This window comes from Rhea pennata, chromosome 3, assembly GCF_028389875.1.
Source record: "Rhea pennata isolate bPtePen1 chromosome 3, bPtePen1.pri, whole genome shotgun sequence".
NCBI classification, from domain to species: domain Eukaryota; kingdom Metazoa; phylum Chordata; class Aves; order Rheiformes; family Rheidae; genus Rhea; species Rhea pennata.
Window position 1 is genome coordinate 55,907,091 of NC_084665.1, and position 19,732 is coordinate 55,926,822.

General features: G+C 34.4%; 1 protein-coding gene across 1 annotated transcript in view; it reads left to right on the plus strand.

Moving 5' to 3' along the window:
• ADGB (androglobin) overlaps window positions 1-19,732 on the plus strand; it is a 131,509-nt gene that overhangs the window by 20,481 nt on the left and 91,296 nt on the right. The window contains 8 exon segments of the mRNA XM_062573053.1: window positions 997-1,157; window positions 4,141-4,229; window positions 8,414-8,485; window positions 9,732-9,920; window positions 13,609-13,748; window positions 15,393-15,479; window positions 17,121-17,332; window positions 19,197-19,325. Coding sequence (XP_062429037.1) covers window positions 997-1,157; window positions 4,141-4,229; window positions 8,414-8,485; window positions 9,732-9,920; window positions 13,609-13,748; window positions 15,393-15,479; window positions 17,121-17,332; window positions 19,197-19,325 — 1,079 coding nt within the window.

The window sequence follows — 19,732 nt, forward strand, 5'->3', positions numbered from 1 at the left end:
TTGCTAGGATGCTGACAAGTATCAAAGAGGGAATTCTGATCTGAGTCTTTTTTTCCCAGCTAGCTGAAGTAGACATGTTTTTTCTGCAGTAAGATTTATTTAAACCCTTTTGTTCAGTTTTGGGTGTCAGGTTGCTTTTCAGGTCAATGGAGCCTCTTTCCTTACTCTTTTTCACGGACAACATCCACAGTTCACTATCAGTGGGTTTGGGAGAATTTGATTAAGATGTGACTTGCACATATTGTATCTGCTCCCAAACTGCATAGTTAAAGGGAAGGAGCTGCTGTGTTCTCACTCTAGCTAACACATTTTTTGAACTGTCTGTGTGCACTGGGGAAACAATTAGCCTTGGTGAATACAGCTGCAGTCTCAGCTGCCTTTTAACAGAGTCGTAAATCCCATCAAGAGAGTAGTGAAATGTGAGCGTGCTAGTAGCACAAGAAGCCCTAAGACTGAAACTATCTTGAGACAGGGCTAATTGGCCTAGCAACTCACATGTGCCTAGAAATGGAGGTCTGATTCCTGAGTACTTCTTTTCCATATGGCACGCTCCCTTTTGGTTGGTTCAAGCCAATAAGCCAAAACAAAAAGGAAAAAATGAAAAAAAAAGGAAAACTTTTGGCTGAATAAGCAAGATGAATTGGGTTATGAGTGCTAGGACTGGTACAAGAGAGGAAGCAGAACTAGTGAAGTAGGGGAAGAGGGAGGGAACTGTGCCATAGGATTCCACTTCTTTGCTTCAGTTGGCCCATTTACTTTGGCAGGATTACTCATACAAATGCATTTAAATATTTTGTTGGATTATACCTTATAATGCCATCCAGAAATTTTATAGGCTAGCTTATTTTAGTGATAAAAAGTTATTGCCATTATTAACCCTAAAATTTTTATTAAATTGCATTAAAAGCATGAATATTTTATGAACTAAAAATCTTTCTGTTATTTCCCTTACTTATATAGTATTCATTTTTATTCATGCCTCTGGTTGTTTCCCAGGAGGACTATGTCTTTCCAAATAGGTGCGGCCAGTGAGTCAAAAAAAGGGAAATTTCCCATTTGGCCAGAGTGGAATGAAGCAGATATCAATGCAGAAAAATGGGATGCAGGAAAACCTGGAAAAGAGAAAGAAAAATCTGGAAGAAGTCCTATTTTAGTAAGTAGAGTATGACACATTTGTTATTATTTCTGCTTAATTTGTCATCTCTCTTTAATTGAGTAACTTTATCACAACTTCCAAATAATTTGTTACTGACAAAAATTAATTTTCAAGCATATATTTTCCATAAGTTTAAGTAGTTTGCTACTATCCTACTGGATTAACTAAAAATATTGTGCATTGTTTATTTGTTGCTTCTTATATGAACACTTTAATATGTGTATGCTATTAATGCATTAATGGTTAAAACATTGAACCCCCAAAAGCTATTTCATGTCATAAATAAAACAGGGGATGTGGGAACAAATTGAACTGTTATAATACAACAGAGCAATCCCTTGTATGGGCACTGCAATTTCTGTGGACTCAGGGCTGAATGCATCCATCTTTGCAGTGTTTTATGGGAAAAACAGCAGGTTGAGGTCTTTGCTTCTCCACACCTCAGTTTCTGGACGTGTGAAATACATGCTATGGTGCTAGTGGGCAGAGAGTGGTTTGAGGGGGTACAATTATTTTGCAAAGAAAAGGTGCGTAACAGATGCAGAAAAACTCAAAAGTCTTTCTAACTTTGGAATGACTTTTAAGTCTCCTTGGGATTTTTACTTCTCGTTCAAACTGACTTGCATGAAAGAATATATGTGCTTTTTATGCAGCATAGTAGAAAAATTCTTTCTTAAAAAATTTCTTAAACTCTTCATTTTTAAGTCATATTTTAAATCCATTTAATACCATGCTCAATCATCTATTTTAAGTGCAAGTTCTACATTGTTCTTTTGCTTGTTTCGTATGTGCTGTTGTGTGTTATGTATATGTTAGCATACATATTTATATATGTACATCTTTTTTTCTTATCCCAAGCTTGTAGCCTGTTTGGGCCAAAGTACTCCTTTAACTGAAATTATTGCTTTGTTGCTGAATACTGCATTAACTTGCTGGGTAAATAATTTTCCTTTGTCTTTCTTCTGTTTCATTAGTGCACTTGGTATCCTTGGGCTGTACTCTGAACATTAATACAGTGCTAATCTGTTAGGTTTGCCAGATGTTATTGTAACAGATAAAATGTAAGAATATCTAGCATAAGAACATTCTTATCTGGTTATCAAACCATTCAGTTCTTAGCTTCCAAGCTATATGACACATTGTTCTTTTTACATATTTAAAGGAGTTATTAAAGATGTTGGTCACACCAGATGTGATTACAAATCTAAAGAATTTTCTAAAATGGCCTATTTTGATCCAAGCAGCTAGCCAGAATTCAACATCTTATGGGGTATTTCAGTTAGAAGCCTTTGAGAATTCCACTTAGCACAAAAATATTTACTGTCCTACACTCCTGTGCACAAAAAGGAATCTATCAGAAGTGATCTCTTTTCTTGTGTCTTTAAAACTCTTTTGTCATGCACCCCATCCTGTGCTGTTGAGATTCACGCTTTAATTTGTCACTTTTGCTTGTGGTTGTTTCTTGCCTATTTGTCCTTCCTGTGGAAGAATTTGTGGTTGAGATTCCTTAGATCATGAATTCTTGAGACTTGGCAATATTTCAAGAAGAAATCCTGTTTTAATTGTCCCTATAGCTACTTTTAATGAAAGATACCATTTATACCTATTTGTGTCAGCCAAATTTAGCTCAGCCTATACTATCACTCTTCAATGTACTTTTTCACTTGTAAAACTAAGTAAACGTGTATCTCTCCTTTTCCTCTAGTACCCTGCACAGTGTTAGGTCATTCTCCTCTGATTCCTTTTCCTGGCTTACCGAGTGTTTAAGAGCTAAGCTGTCCTTTTAAGCTGCATAGTCAAACTTGTATGTCTCAAAGTAGAATACAGAACTCTCAATACAATTCTCTATAGTCCAGGACACAAGGCTTCCTTTATGCTATCAGAAAATTAAGTATTTTTAAAAGGTTCTTTTTCTTCCAAGCTTCCTCGCTTCTTCAGGTACTTGAAAGAGTTTGTTTCAGATTGGTATGTTGAAGATCCTTATACAATGAAGTAAATGGGGAAAAAGTCAGGCAGAATACTATTTTAGGAGCTTTGGTTTGTGTTTTTGTTGGGTTTTTTTACATTTTTGTGATGTATTTTCTTTTGCCTTCCATGATGAGTAGGTGCTTAAAGCATCATAGTTTTTTTTTCTTTTTTTTTTTTTCCAGAAACTCTTTCTCTTGATTACTCTTTAGAAGATAAATAGTATATATACATCATGGTCTACAAAACGCACAGAAATCCGTAACATGTGTAAAACCTATTTAAAATTCTGGCCACAAATCAAAGGCTATATAACTGATTAGTTTGTCATCAGCATGAGCCATATCAGAACCAACTCACCTCTGCACTGTTAATTAAACAGATTTTATATATCCTGATGCTGTCTGTTTACACAGATAATAAGTATCACTTTGGAAATGGAAGTTTGAAGATCATATGAGACCCTTTATTTAACAGGCTACATTATAAATTTATAATGCTGTATAACTATAACTTTCTTTGATTTCTATGGGAGTTTAAACTGCTTATCCTCAGTTTTGTTTGTGTCTAAATGTTGATTTATATTTACTCTCAGTCTTTAAGTTTTAAAACGTTAGAAGTGAGTGAACTGGAAAAAGTGCTTAGAAATGACTTAGTGGAAGGATGCCCTTCTCCAATTTGTCTAGTCTGTAGGATTCATGAATTAAAAGCTTAAACAGAGTTTTTGAAAGATGTTCCTGAAAGGTGGAACAAAAAGGAAACATTTTATGTTTACTTATTTAGACAATGCAGATCATATGGCCTCATCTGAACAGCATAAACAGCTTTTGTGACGTTTCTGCACTTTGGACTTTGCACTGTTTAATTCAGAGTTATGGATTTCTTAGTTCCTTTTTGTGCTGTTTTTTCCTCTTAAGTGAATTATCATGTGAGCAATGAAACATTTTAAATCTTGTGGAAGATCCAATAGTATAATTAATTTAAAAATATTTTTTTATACACATATTTCATGTAGCCAGTCTTTGAGGATCCTGAAGGGAAAATAGAACTGCCACTGTCCTTAAAAGTGAATTCATGGAAACGACCACATGAGTTTTTAACAAATAAGGTAAGAAACGAGCAAGGTCATACTGAAAAGATGCTATTTTCACTTGCTATTCACAAGTGAATCAAGGGAATTAATTCAATAGGCAAAGCTATTTGTATGTTTTTAAATCCACATGCCCTTGGAATTATATCCTTTTAGCTCTGTTCTGCTTTTTCCTTCCACTTTAATTCAGAAGACACCAAGACAGAGAGCTGTCCTCGTGTTTTCCTTTGTGTTCCTGTTTTCTTACTTCTGAAAAACAGTTTTGTGACAAAATAAATTTAAATGGCAGAGTCTGAAAAAGATTTGTTTATTACAATTGAGGCATCCTTTCAACAGATTCTGAAGTAAAGATCTGTCCTGCAACTGTGGATTAGCTTTACCAGAAGTACAGTACTTTTTCACCCTTTCCCACTTATTTTTTTACCTCTGTCTGCACACAGAACATGTCCATATCTTTGTCAGTACTTTTCTGGAAGGTAACTGTAACATTTTATCATTTTGCAAAGCTCTCATTCAGTTGCTTTTTAACATAAGTTGCACAGAAAATAATCTACCTACCATAGCAAAGGTTGGAATAGCTCTCCATCTCTGCTGCTAATCTGGAATTTTAAAGCATTTTTGCTTCAGATGAAATGCTGAAGTTTTAAAGCACTTTGACCACACTTCCAACTTGATCAGTCTTGTCAGTTTTACTTTTGTCAGCTTGTCAGTTTCATTTTTTATTAAATATACACTAAGCAGCTCCAAGTTTAATTTTTAATGGGGAAAAGAAAAGGGGAATCAGAATAATAATTGACAAGACTGAAAGATTGGATGAGAAATGCTGCCAAAATACATAGACTGCATAGAGGTACCTGAAAGATGAGGGCAAGAGTTGTGGCAGCCCAGAAAGCCATGGAAACATACGTATCTATGTTAAAACGAATTATAAAATCTATCTTTGGAGTCCAGTTAAGAAGACATTCTGTTTCTTTAAGAGCTGATAAAAAATTTCATGCTTGTTTTGATCCCAGTGTATTTTGGGATCAAGCAGCTATGGTTACTAGAAGCATGATAAGTCATTATAAAATTATTGTAAATCTCAAGTGATGATAATGTTTAATGATTTTATTTAATTATTTAATTAATTTACCATTTATTTGATTAATTTAACATTTAGTGATAAATGTTGCTGCCTAATCTATTAGCAATTATAAAAGAAAGAATGAACACATCTATTCACTGTAATAAGCAAAGAATCAAGCAGATGATCACCAATAAGCAATAAAAACACATGTTTAGTTCAGTAAACTGTCATACTAACATTATTTCTAGATTGTTTACAGTAAGAATATAGTCTATATTCATTAGTAGCAGTCATAAAAACAATGTAATAGAGTTTAAAGTTTGGTAAATCTTGTGTTCTTATTAACTGAATGCTTATATTTGTTAGTAGTATCAAGTTAATACATGAGTATAACTTCTTTAAAATAATTAAATTTTGACTTAGACTCTTGAAGGAATATGTCAGACATGAGTTTCTGTTAGGAGAAAAGACATCAAAAGCTAAGTTCTATTTCAGTGGTCCTGTGTCTAATGATACAGAGTTGGTAGTTTTAATACCGGAAGTCAAGAGCTGAATTTTTTGGAAAAAGTGTTTAGATTTCACTGTATGGTTTCATTTCACATAGGACATGAACTTTTTTTTAAATATGAAAAAATGATAAGAGGAAGAGCCTTGCCTCCTAAAGTACTCAATAGTCTGATATCTTGGACTCCTGCTTGGGATGTGGAGGGCTCAAATTTAAGTAAAATTTCAAATTGGGCTTTAGTTTATGTCTTTAATCTTTCCACTGGCATTTTGTTTCTTCTCTCCCCCCACCCCCACTCCACCCCAGATGTGGATTGGGTGAGAGAGGTGGAGAATGGCTTTGCTGACAGCCAGGATTTAATCCTGAGGTAGCTATTATAATCTTCAGAATGATTTTTTTTTTTTTTTTTAGTTTCACAAGATTGTTTTTAATGATGAACAAATTTTTGTCAAAAAATCCCCAAATTTATCTAATTTCACTTTTAATTTTTCAAGATACAGAGAAGAGACATTATTTACATAATATATATATCTTTGAATTATTTTGCAGAATTTTAAGTAGTGCAAGAGATGAGATATCTGCGTAGTACATTCAGCTCCTTTTTAGGAAATTTGAAGTGTTTGCATTAATGATAGAGCATGGAAAGCCAGAATTTAAAAAGGAGCGAGCATATTAGGTGTTGTCTTTGTTGGAAGTATTCTTTGAGCATGTGGATTCACAAGTTGTCTAAGCCCATGTAACAGGTCTTTGCCACCCAATTGCTCTGCTTACCATCCTTTGAATCCCAGCCCCATGCTCTAGCTGCTCTTCTGAATTGGCTCTTCCACTCATCTAGCTCCAATGAGCCAGTCAGCTTGCTAAGCAAGCAGAAAACTAAGCCAACAAAAATGAAAAAAAGAAAAAAGTGAATGAATGTCTTCTAGTTTAGAGAACTGAGACAACTAGTGGTGGTGGGAGGCATCAGCCAAATTCCAGTACTGAGAAAGAAAAGGATGAGACCACATAGTTAAAACCTGGGCCAGGGTGGAGGAGTAAGACCTCTCCTTTCAGCAACAGCAAATCATTGGATTGGCTTGGTTGTCCTATGATTCCTTACTCTTAACTCTTTATGCTCAAGTTCTCCTTACACACGGGATTTAGATAAATAACCCTAAGGACAACTGTGACTACATACTGAGTGATGACTATGGAAACATGATACATTTTTAATTGCCTACCTTTATAGGACACATTATTTTAGCATCTGGAAAGGCATCATACAAATTTCAAGGCAATTAGAGAAAGTCATTTTATCTGTTTACAGTTAAAGTGTACCAAATGTAATTGTTTAGTAATCAGTTTCTTGTGAAATATGTCTTGACAGTGGAAAAAGGCTAAGTAATGATCAGTAAAATCTGTTTGCAAAGTAAAACATTAGTCAGTAACTTTCTGACTTAACTTTTTAACGTCATATACTGTATTTTTACAGTTAAGGAGCTGTGGCTTTCACTGGGAACAGTTATGATCCCTCAGACTGTTATTTCATAAAAATAAAATATATTTCAAACAGATTATATTTTGCATATTTAAAATTTTGTTGAGAAATTATTTATAATGTCTTTTGACACATTCACTTGTAAGTAATTATTTTGCACTTTCTTTAATATTATATTCAAAATGATTCTGGTAACTATGAAAGCAAGAACCTTGTTAGACAAAATTTTTCCTGTAGAACTCCTTCATCACAGAAAATAAGACCAGAAAGGGATAATAAATTATGTCGTCTAACCTCTTGCATGGCAGTTAAAATTCACCCATATATTGCTGTAATAAACTAATGACTTTAGTTAATCTCAAAAATTTCAATTTTCAAATTGCTAAACTATTGTGTGTCACAGGCAGAGAATAATAGATGAAGATGTACTGGTAGTGCTGGGAGCCCCTGCAATAGCAGGAAATTGTTTAGGTGAGATCTGATCCTAGAAAAAATGCATACTGCAAAGAAATAAAAGAAAAACATCAGATACCTATCAGCCTGACTAGAGGGAAAATTCCCTTTTGAACTTCAATCTGCTGATTAGTTTGAGCCTGCACCTATGAAGAAAACTCATCTTAGGCAGACATTTTTTTCTACTACCTGATTGTACTGTTTTGCTTCTTGCAGTATCAAAGTAGGGCAAATTTTTATCATTCAGTAGGAAATTAAGAAAACAAGCATGCAATAACTCTATCTGACTGAACGTAAGGAAAATAATCCCTTTGAATCCTGGTGGGATCCAGTGAAATCCCGAAGTGTGAGATGATGTTATGATCACTATTTTAATGCAGAACTGCAAATATGTAAAAACTGAGCAATCTCAATTTATATACTTAATATAGTAATTAGTGTATTTTAATACTTACATAGTATTTTTTTTTCTTCTGGTACTTTTTAATCATCTGATAAAAATAATGATTCCTTTCATTTCTGAAAATCATTTGAGGAGAATTTATTAAGAAATACCTAAACAGATAAAAGATTTGCAAACTGGCAGCCTTTTAATTGACTTCTGACATGTCTAACATTTGGATGTTGCTACTGTTAAATAGTACTGTTCACTTTTTTTGTGGATAATGTAGCTATTGGCTTTTAACCAATTTACTTCCTTCTAGGTTCCTGTGGTAGTCCTCAATGAAACCACATTTGACCTTTTTTCAGCAAATGAGCATATATTTTGTAGCGAGGTAGGTAGAAATAAATGTACTTTTTTATATTCATCCCTTTTTAAGGATAGATTTCACTTCAAATCTCTGCTATAAAGAAATAAATCGTGGCAAGTTTCTTAAGTGAAAAAAGAATGAGAGGGAAAAGTGATGAAAAAGCATCTAGATTTATAAAATTATGTTTACATTTTTAAAAATTTATAAAAATAAAAAAGTGATGATAAGAGGTTTTCCAAACATAATTTTTTAAGAAAATATACAGGCCCTGAGCTATGGAGGCTATTACTGGAGTGTTAATATGTAAAGATAATAGAAAATAAAAGCTAAATTAGGCAGAATTTCTATTTCTTTATTTTAGCTTTCCTGAAGTCATATTCTTACTACGCCTGCTTGCACATCTTTGTCAACCAGTCAGCCTTTTCCTTCTCCCCAAATTAGAAAGGAAGTATCAAAGGCACTGAATTTCTACGGTTTTGGAGAAAATATAAAGCAGACAGAACCAAGGCATCTAAGTGAATGCCTTACTGGGTGTAATGTTACTTCATAAATTCAACTTAATTCGATACTTCAATGAAAATTGAAAATTCAGCACCAGAGAAACTGTCGGGGAAAGAGTAACAACAAGCGGTTGCTGTAAATTTTGCTCTCTGCAGAACTACTAATTGTTTTTAGGGCAAAGTCATTGTAATAAAAACCTATTCTCATTCTTGTTTCGTAAATCACTGTAACAAAGTCTAGTAATACTATTGAAACCATAGCATACATCATAAATCTGTATGTTAGAAAGACACATACTTGAAAGATCATTATTTGTTAAAACTCCTATTTTAAATTTAAAAAATTAGTAAATACTTGTAATAATTTAGTATTTTTTTACTGACTAAAAATATCAAGTATTGAAAATGATACTAATTTTTAGCAACTATATCTAGTATTAAATGATTGAAGAAGTATCAGTTTGCAAATACTATAATATAATTTACTTTGAAATGTCCTCAGGTTTTTTTGGTAAGTGATGGACAGCCTCATTTGTCATGCCTGTTCTCATTTTGATAGTATTGTGCTGTTGCAGATGTTGCAGATATTAAGAAAAGGTTGTACCAGTGAAAGTAAATTCTGCATAAAACTGTAACTGTGCTTTTATGTCGCTTCTTCATTTAGCGCCAGGAGATATTCTATGTCCCTTGATCATTATAGTATTATTTGATCTTACTTTTCTAAAAGACGGAAGTAGAATTTTTTTTTCTATATTTCTATTTATTTTCAGTTGATGAGATGGATTGTAAGTGAAATTTGTGCAGTCTGGAGGATATATAATGGAAAAGTTTTAACTAGTGAAATGTCTACAATTTTTTGGAAACCATGGGAACATATTTATGCCTTATGTAAAGCTACTAGAGGACACATGCCCCTGTACAATAGCTATGGAAAATATATAGTGAAACTTTACTGGATGGTGAGTAGTTGCTTCTAGGAACATAAAACATTATGTCTCTGTACAATTTCTCTAGCCAACATGCCAAATTTTTAATGATTAAGGTAAGTATTTATGATTAGAAAAGATAGATGTTTGTAGAAATAGAAGTGTTGACAAACTTGGTAAATGAGAATGAAAATGCATTCCATAGGATTTTTGTACCATTTAGAACTCAGTCATTAAGCTTTGACATTGAAACATAGCCATTAATTTGAAAGGCAGTATACTTTTTGTAGATTACATGGAATTTTCAGCTTGGTAGGAACTGATTTTTCTCTGGGCTGTACAACAAGATACTATGCTTCCATTTATTTTTTTTCTTATGTTGTAGAAAGAGGATGCAATAATGCTAGTTGCTAATTACATGCATATTCAAACCATCTATTGAAAGAGGCTTTTTTCTAATACTTATGACTTTTTTTTGTCTCAGACAGCAATTTTCAGTATTATTCTGTAACACAAAGCACAATTTCATTACATTTGAGAAAAAAATCAGATCATTTTGTATTACAAAATCAGTGGCTAAAATAGTGTTTTTAGCACAAGATGTTTTTTCACCATTTGTAATTTTTTTGAGCTGTGGTAGAAATGTGATTTTTTGGCAGATCCTGTTTTTTAAGGGTTTGATTTTTAAATTACATATATCCTCTTGTAGTCCAGGGGAAACTATTTTGATTTGGCACAATTAGAGAAATTTTCTTTCTTTTGCTGTATTCTTACACCTCTTTGTTTCATGAGAGTACTTGTTATTTTTTTTTTTACTCTGAATCTCAAAAGTTAATACAAAGTGTCATATATATGCTCGCCTAATCAAAGTCCTTTTTGCCACTTGAATGCTCACCATTGGTTGGCTTTGACTAATTAAGAAGATATGTTTCATTTCATTTTTGCTAGATAAATAAATTCAAAGATTGATTGTGGGGTCCCCAGTATACAATAAACTGCATGATCTAAACCATCACTCTGCATTTTTTTACCCAATTTTTGTTTCACTCTTAATTTCAGCTTTTGAATTGTTTACTTTTACACATATACTTTAATTATTTTAATCAAACTGATGCACCACTGATGCAGGAATTACATATATTACCTTCCAGCCTGATCAAACAGATGTTTCCTATTTCTGTTTTGGTTTTATATTTTGTTTGCTTTTAAAAAGTATATATCTCCCTCTCCTCCTTTCTCCACCCCAAAAAGGTAAAATTTCTGACTCATTTAGCCTAGCCATTTATATTTTCCAGTGGTATTCGTAAGGCTTGCAAGAGCATATAAGAGAATCTCATTTATATTTCCTTCTGATGAGTCCCCAGTTCATTGAGAACCAGAAGTCCTCAAGGTATAAGTAAAACTCCCAGTGGAATGTAGAAGTGAGATCAGAAGGTATTTTCTTAGAGAACAAGAGCAGTTGTAATACTGTAATGTGTGCTTAAGTATTTTGATTATTTGAAATAAAATTCAGCCTTTTTTTGAGGATTTGATATTTCTCTCAAATATTTTTCTGAAGTTTATCAAAATAAGCAAGAAAAATAACAGTGAAAAACGCATTGAGGGGATGATCAGAAACCATCAGAAAATAAAGAAAAAAATAGTTTGCCATAATACAATTATACTGTATCATTCTTACAATGTAATAATGCACTTTAATGCATTAATTTCTTTAATAAACTCCCTGAGATACTGTGTAAAATATTTCTGTTCTTGTGCACTAAATTATATAATATAGAGATAAAATACAAATGTCTAGTAGAGTCAGACAAGTGGTCCACATCTCCAGTGTACTGGAATTAAGAATGTTTTTTACTGTTTAAGTAGCTCAGTTGGCTGACTTTACATAATTATTTGTACTCAACTATGTTTAAAGATAATTAATGTTAAAGACTTTCAGTATGCAGGCCATTTACAGAAGACATACTGGCAAAACTAAAACTTGCATGGAATTTCTAAAGATAACGGAAAATAACTTCTTAACAAAAACATGAACAGCAATGTAAAGAAAAAAACACAAACTTATTCAATGGATATTTCTTCAGAGTGTTGAAAGGATCAGAAAGATGTATCTCACCCTTGGCACACTGTGAATTAAAAAAGAATAAATGTTACTAACAAAGGTTTGGAGGGTTTAGCTGCTCAAATTAAGCATTTTCAAATCAGTAGATCCAGGCAGCCCACAAACAGATTCAGAGTGCCTGTTTGAGATACCTGCTTTAGACATCACAACACCAACTGTCTCCAGCAGTAGAATTTGAGGAGATAGATTTTGGTGCTGAAGCTATCTGTTATTGTTAATGAGGATAATTTTTTTTCAAGGATAATTAAATCTCTCCACCTTATTAAGTGAGGAGCTACCAGAACCAGTGAATAAAAAATATTCAGTGTTTCTGAGCATTATTCTGGAGCTAAAGGAGCTGATACCAAGCTGGGAGGAGCGACTGACACACCTGAGGGCTGTGCTGCCATTCAGGGAGACCTGGACAGGCTGGAGAGCTGGGCAGAGAGGAACCTCCAGAGGTTCAACAAGGGCAAGTGCAGGGTCCTGCACCTAGGGAAAAATATCCCTAGGCACCAGTACAAGCTGGGGGCTGACCTGCTGGAGAGCAGCTCTGTAGAGAAGGACCTGGGAGTGCTGGTGGTGACAAGTTAACCATGAGCCAGCAATGTGTCCTTGTGGCCAGGAAGGCCAATGGTCTCCTGGGGTGCATTAGGAAGAGTGTTGCCAGCCGGTCGAGGGAGGTGATCCTGCCCCTCTGCTCAGCCCTGGGGAGGCCTCATCTCGAGTCCTGTGTCCAGTTCTGGACTCCCCAGGACAAGAGAGACATGGAGCTCCTGGGAGAGTCCATCACAGGGCTACAAAGATGATCAGAGGGCTGGAGCATCTGCCCTCTGAGGAACGGCTGCAAGAACTGGGCCTCTTCAGCCTGGGGAAGAGAAGACTGGGGGGTGGATCTTATCGATATGTATAAGTACCTGAAGGGAGGGTGTCAAGGGGACGGGGACAAACTCTTTTCAGTTGCCCTCTGTGACAGGACAAGAGGCAATGGGCAGAAACTGAAGCACAGGAAGTTCCGCCTGAGCGTGAGGGGGAATTTCTTCCCTGTGAGAGTGATGGAGCACTGGCACAGGTTGCCCAGAGAGGTTGTGGAATCTCCTTCTCTGGAGATCTTCAAGGCCCGCCTGGATGCAACCCTGTCTAACATGCTCTAGGTGACCCTGCTTGAGCAGGGAGGTTGGACTAGATGATCTCCAGAAGTCCTTCCAACCTTACTGATTCTATGATTTGCAAAGGTGGTATCTTAGTTAAGTCTCTTTATATTACTATTTTTAGGTGTCTGTCATGGCAGCTGAAGTTACAGCAATGGTCTGTGAATGTGTCAGAAACACATGGTAGACCATACATAAGGGAATAAATATGTCTAGAAATTGTTGCAAGTAGATTAATCTATGGAATAGATAAATCAGAACTGTAATAAAATGCTATAAATGCTGTTTTCATGTTTCTCAGCTATTATATGAGACCTTCTTTTAAAGCCATCTGTAATATAAATCAAATTACAATATAATTGGATTCTTAGGAAAGTGTATGAGTTCTACTACATATGCATTCAGTTTCCAGCCCACAAATTCAAAGTTCTTTCTTTTTTTCTTTTTTTTTTTTTTTTACCTGACATAGGGGTGCTGGAGAAAGATCATTGTGGATGATACTATGCCTTTCAACGAAGATGATAATTTGTTACTACCAGCTACAACCTATCAAACTGAACTTTGGCCAATGCTGCTCTCCAAAGCTATCATTAAGCTTGCAAATACTGAGTATGTTTAGTCAGCTCATTTTCCCTTTTTTTTGTGAAGTCACATGGAATTTACAAAAAATTGATATTAACGTGCATAAGAAAAATATTTTACTAAAAATTTTGTAGTGACAAATACACAATTTTCTGAAAGATGATTCAATAAATCAGTAAAGCACATTCCTCAGTGATTATAGGAGGTACAGTGATTCCTTCTTATCTGTGTATTTATGTGTATATAGACACACAAAACTTCATGAAGAAAGTGGAGTCCTCTCCCTATCTGCCTTATCTATCTGTCATTATTCCGGAAAAGAGTCACATGCTATTTTTGCCATGTAGAAATGTCCGAGAAATTTTACTGCAGTTTTAATTGTGAGTCCAAATTGTCTTTTAGACTTAACTTGCCTAAAAGGAATGGAGATGTTTGTGTAAACGAATAAAAGGAAATTAGGCACAGTATCATCATATTATATGGTGATTCCCTTTTCAGAATTTGTACTTTCTCCATTCTTCAGTGGGTGTACTAGTTCTTTCGCTATTTCTTGCTGGACATTTTCCTTTTATTAGTTACACTTTTTATACATTAATGTTATTTCTTCAGAAGACAAAATGTACAAATCAAACTAGGAATTACAGAAAGGCTTTTATTTTAAATGCTAAGAAAAATCAACATTTTAGGTGTAAATATATGATACAGTAATGTACAAAAATACATGCAGAATGTTTTTACTATCATTTCTTTGAAAAACAAGGTATTATTTAGAGATTTTTGGCCTAAAAGAGAGAAACTTTTTAAAATGCAGTGTAGAAAACCAGCATATTTTAAATTATTTTCAATACTTCTAGAACAATACAGTTTTTGTGGGCTGCATGGTGATCCACAATTCCCAAACTGACCTGGAAAGTAAACTGTGGCCCATAGTGCAAGCAATTGACATTTATGAACCTATGAAATGGGCAATGAACACCCAGTATTTAAATGACTAAGCTTCAGAAAAGAAATAACTCATTGAGCTAGTCAGCTAAGCTTCCCTTGCCAGTCACATCAACAGTTAGGTTTGTCAGAAGAGGATCTAAAGTATTTCCACACTGGGCAGGGAATTACCTAGAGCTGCCCAACAGAAAATGCTCTTTGGAAAAATGTGTTTGAAATCTTGTGTTTCTCCAGAGCACAAGGACTTGAGTCATGGCTAAAGGCTGGCACTTTTAACCTAGATCCTCTGAGAATCTACAAATGGAAACCTCGTCATAGAGTAGGAGCCATATCCTTTTGAGAGTGACAAATGCGATACCCTGGAAATACAGCCAGCTTTAGCATAATTATCTGGGAGTTAGAGGACCTGCTCAGTAGGTGGAAGTTCTAGATTCATTTCTGTCTTTCACATGAGGGATTTCAAACCTGTGTCTCCTGGCTGGCTGGCGGAAAGAGCCAGCACTGCAAGAACATGGTATGCTTGCTAACGATTGTGTTGAAACGGTGCCATTGTACGGGAAGGGACACAAAAGTAATGGGCCTGAATTCTAAAATTGCCAGTAATAGCTTGTTTTTCTGCACTTTGCTTATCTGTATGTGTACGGTCTTGCTCCTACAGAAAGCAGTATTGACTGTAGAGTTGACTATGAGCTGGACATGTAATTCCGTATGTCTGCTTTTGTGTTGCAGTATACGTGAAAGTGGAAAAAGAGAGCTAGAGGAATTTACAGTTTTACATGCACTGACTGGATGGATACCAGAACTTATTCCTATCCAGTAAGTTCTTCTATTTAAAAAAATCACATATTAGTTATTTAATTCTATAAAACTTAAAAATTCATCAGCATCAGTTTGGGGAAATATAACACTTTTAATTCTAGCACTAGAAAAATGTGCCTTCAAGGAATCCAATTTTATTGTGTTTCTCTTTGCAGGTCATGCAGATAGCTGTAAAGCTATTTCTCATGTTAAGCTGATTATTATTCTTCCTAAAATTAATTTATATTCTAATTGCTATTGAACTTTATGGTGAAAACAGGGTTAGATAAGTTTATGTTTAACCTAGTATACAGATACTGTAAATTGTCTGGCAGTAACAGCAATAACTTTATATGTGAATGTACTATAGAAAGTATACTGCATGGTGTGAATTTGGAAGTAATTAAATTCAGCTAGTGTAGTGCTTTCACTTTTTAAACTGTAGCAGCTGGTATACTTTTACTTCAAATAAAAATAATATTTCCAACCTGTAATAATATTTTTTCTTGTTTCCTATGTATTTAAGTCCATTTCTTGTCTCTAGAAGGACAGACATTCTGATTTTCCAGCCTGACATTCTTTTTATTTAATAAATGATTGGGACCTGTGCAAATACAAACTTTTTTTTTAATTGCACTTTTTTAACCTTTTGATGAATAAATTTTAAAAGAATGTATTGTTCAGGTATGGTTGTTTTGGTTTAGGTATAATTTGTTTACATATTATTGTTTAGGTATAATAGTGTTTTGGTATAAAATAAGTTCAGTCATGACCTATTTTGTCCTTCATTTCAACAGTCATAATTTTTTGTCCCTTATTATGTTTGCAGTTTAGGTTTTTGAGTATCTGTGTCCTACAGCATGCCTGTAACCTATCGGCTTGGAGGTATAAGTAACCTGAATTTGGTTCTTTATGCAACATTCTTAATATTGCAACAACAAAAACCAGTATCCATGAGTCTGACACTTGCTGCAAATGTATTAATTTTTGCAGTGGGAAAACATGAATACCACAAAATTATTGTTGTAATAGTATGAAGATGGCCTCAGCTTGTTGTACAACTGATTATTTAAATAAGCCTGCAGTTAGTTTGCATGAAACTTATTCATGGTCCTGAATGATTCATTCAGTTTCAGTTTATTTCTGGAACCACTGATTTTATATGGAGAAACAGTGTGGCATCTATATCAAAAAGCTGTTTTAGCTCATGGAATCAGTGGAAGAGTCATTGAACTACATGTGTTGAAACAATAAGGAAAACTAGTCTGAAAGTACCTTTGAGAAGAGTTTTTAATGTACAGAGCCAGGATCAATTTATTACATGATACATTTGCAAAATGGTCTACAAATTTGCCACAGAGATTGAGCAACACCAGTACTGTGCCATGGTTTTGTTTACTAAAAGGCTTGAATAAAGAATGTTTTTACTAGCTTTTCTACAACAGCTCTTTCATTTGGACCCTCTTTTAGCAAACCGTGTTATATTTCTGCCAGTATACAAAATCAAGCAAGTGTTGCTTATTTTCTAGAATAACCTAATCATTTTTCAAAGATTTGAACTGTCAGTGGTGGTATAATGTTCTCCAGATGAAGACCACACATTCTTATCTTATTGCAAATAGCAGTATCATTAATGATTACATACATTTGTTTTTTAAGGTCTGGTTACTTGCATAAAGTTTGGGACTTTTTGAAAGAGATTGTGCCGGAATTTAAGCTGCCAAATGGGAAAAGTCCAGAACTTGATATTTCTCAGCCATATATACAACCAAAAGAGACCAAAACTTTTGAGTTAAAGAATGAAATATCACCTGGGAGTAAACAGTCAGATAAACCTGAGAAAGCAGAGAAAGCTGATAAAGTTGGCAAAGGTCTGTAACTGTAGAAACTGTTATCTTTGTAACCCAAACATAGGTAAAGTGAGAATCATTTTTTAGGTACAGATTTGTATATCTTTATAATGCCACATGCAATTCTGTAGGTTTGCTGTTTATTTCAGTTATGTCATTGAACATGTTGCGGTAGTGTAAATTCAGAAGCAATACCAGACTCCTACTTTGTGAAAACTCAGTTTTATTTTGTGACGGAGATTTGTTCAGCTCAGTGGGACAGAGGCATTTCCCTAAGGAGTGGTTCATTGCAAAAGGATAACAGTCATAGAGGTTACAGTTTCCTCAAAGGCAACTGAGCCAACACTGTTCTGACTAAATAGAATTTAGTATACATATCGTAATGGATGTTACAAAGAGTGATTACCTACAGAGAGTTCTGACAACTATATTTTAATGTGTACCTGCATTATTTTAATAACTTTCCTGTTTATGATACTAAAATTTTTCAAGAGCTTATTTCAAAATCTTACTTACATTTAAATGTAACTAATACTTATAAACATATTTGCACCAGTATATTATTCTGTAACGTTTAGATTCAGGGCTGATTTTTGTTATTTGCTGTTTTTACTTGAAGACATAGGTGCAATTTCACACTTTTTGAGTTAGTGGAAAGTACAGATCATAAACTAAAAATTATATTTCTTCCTAGATTTTGAAGAAGTTGCCCCCCCCTGCAACTTTGAATCCCGGAGACTAAGTATTAATGTCAAAAGTGGCATAAAAATATTAGAAGAGACCTGGCGGAGGGTATATTCTCTCTGCTTAGGAATTCTTGCAATCTTCTTGCAATCTGAGACCTATCAATGAGTGTAGAAGTTATTTCAAAGCTAGGATGGACATACACAAGGGTGCTGCCACTAGGGACAGCACTATCATTTGTCCAGCAGGGCGATGTAATTTATTCCCATAAAGCTTTGTAAATTAAATCCTTGCTTAAGCTTTATAAATTATTTCAGTACCTGAAACAGCTAAGAATCAGGAAAGTGATTCAGGAATCACTTTCAGTGATCAGGAAAGCTCTGTAATCTTTGAGGTCACAAAGCTGTACTCTGAACCTTTATGAAATGCTGGGGGGGGGGGAGTGTCTTTTATTAGAAATGCATTTTTCTGTAGTCTTAAATTTAAGTATCACAGATAGAAAAAAGGTTCTGATTCTGGAAGATTTTTTTCTTCCCTGTGATATTAGAAGCATTCCTGACAGAATCCTCTTGTATGTTGATCAATACTTCCCATGTAAGACTTTTGTTTTCTGACCCGTAAAACTTTGCACTTTCCTCCTTAAGGCTGACATTTTCCTAGCTGGCTATCTATGTTTGTTTTGGAAAAGTTTGCCCAGAACAACTTAATAATTTCTGAGAAAAAACAGCAATAAAGAGTTTTTTTCTTTGAAATTTTATAATGGTTTTGTTGACCTTTTATTGAAATATCTATTGCCCTCATATCCTGAAACAGCAGTTGCTGAGTATAGTCCATTGGGAGGCTATGGCCCTGCTCGACTGATTGTTTGGAAATTACTGGTTCATGGGATCAGGCACACTATGCCAGGAATTCAGGAACTCCAAACTTTACACTGGGGAAGTAGGAGTTGTAACTGAGAGGTGGGACTGGAGCATCCCTAGCCCTCTCTTAGTAAATCTGTATTTACATCTTAAGAAAATCCTACTTTTTTTTCAATAAATGACATTAGTTCTTCACTGTATCTCAGTGCTTCTAACTGGAATAGTGAATATTTTTTTAATTTATCTAAGATGTCATTATACCATTTGCCCAATACAGGATTCTGTGACAGAAAATTTTTATCTGAAAAACAGTAATATGTCATTCTTATTTTGTTTAATAGAAAAAGCAGAGCAGAAAGAAACTGGAAAGAGGAAAAGCAGAGATGGAGAAAGAGAAAAAAACAAGCCATCACTTCAGTCCTTACGAATCTCAGCAGATATTCAAAGCTCTCTTCAAGCCTTAACGGAGAGTAAGTTCTGTGCTTTCAAAGCTAGAAATACAAGCAAGGACATACACATAAAGAAAAGGATTTTGTTTGTTTTGAATTTGATTTTTTTAGTTTAAGTTGCAGGAGATTTTAAATATACTTATTTAAATCATCTTCCTGCTTTGTGTTGTAAATCCTGATTGAAATTGGTGGTTTGAATCATTTGATTTATATCAATCCAATATTGCTGTTTGTCATCAACAAATATTATAAGATTTATTCATTTGACTTCCTACTTTTTATACTGCTAATAGGGTTAATATATTAAAGGAACATAGTTGTTTCATTGGTAGTAGTTCTCGAATAGAAAATGAGATATTTCACATGAATATAAAAGAGAGCATGACCAAACACTCAAGTGTCATGAGAAGAAGAAAGGATCCAAGTTA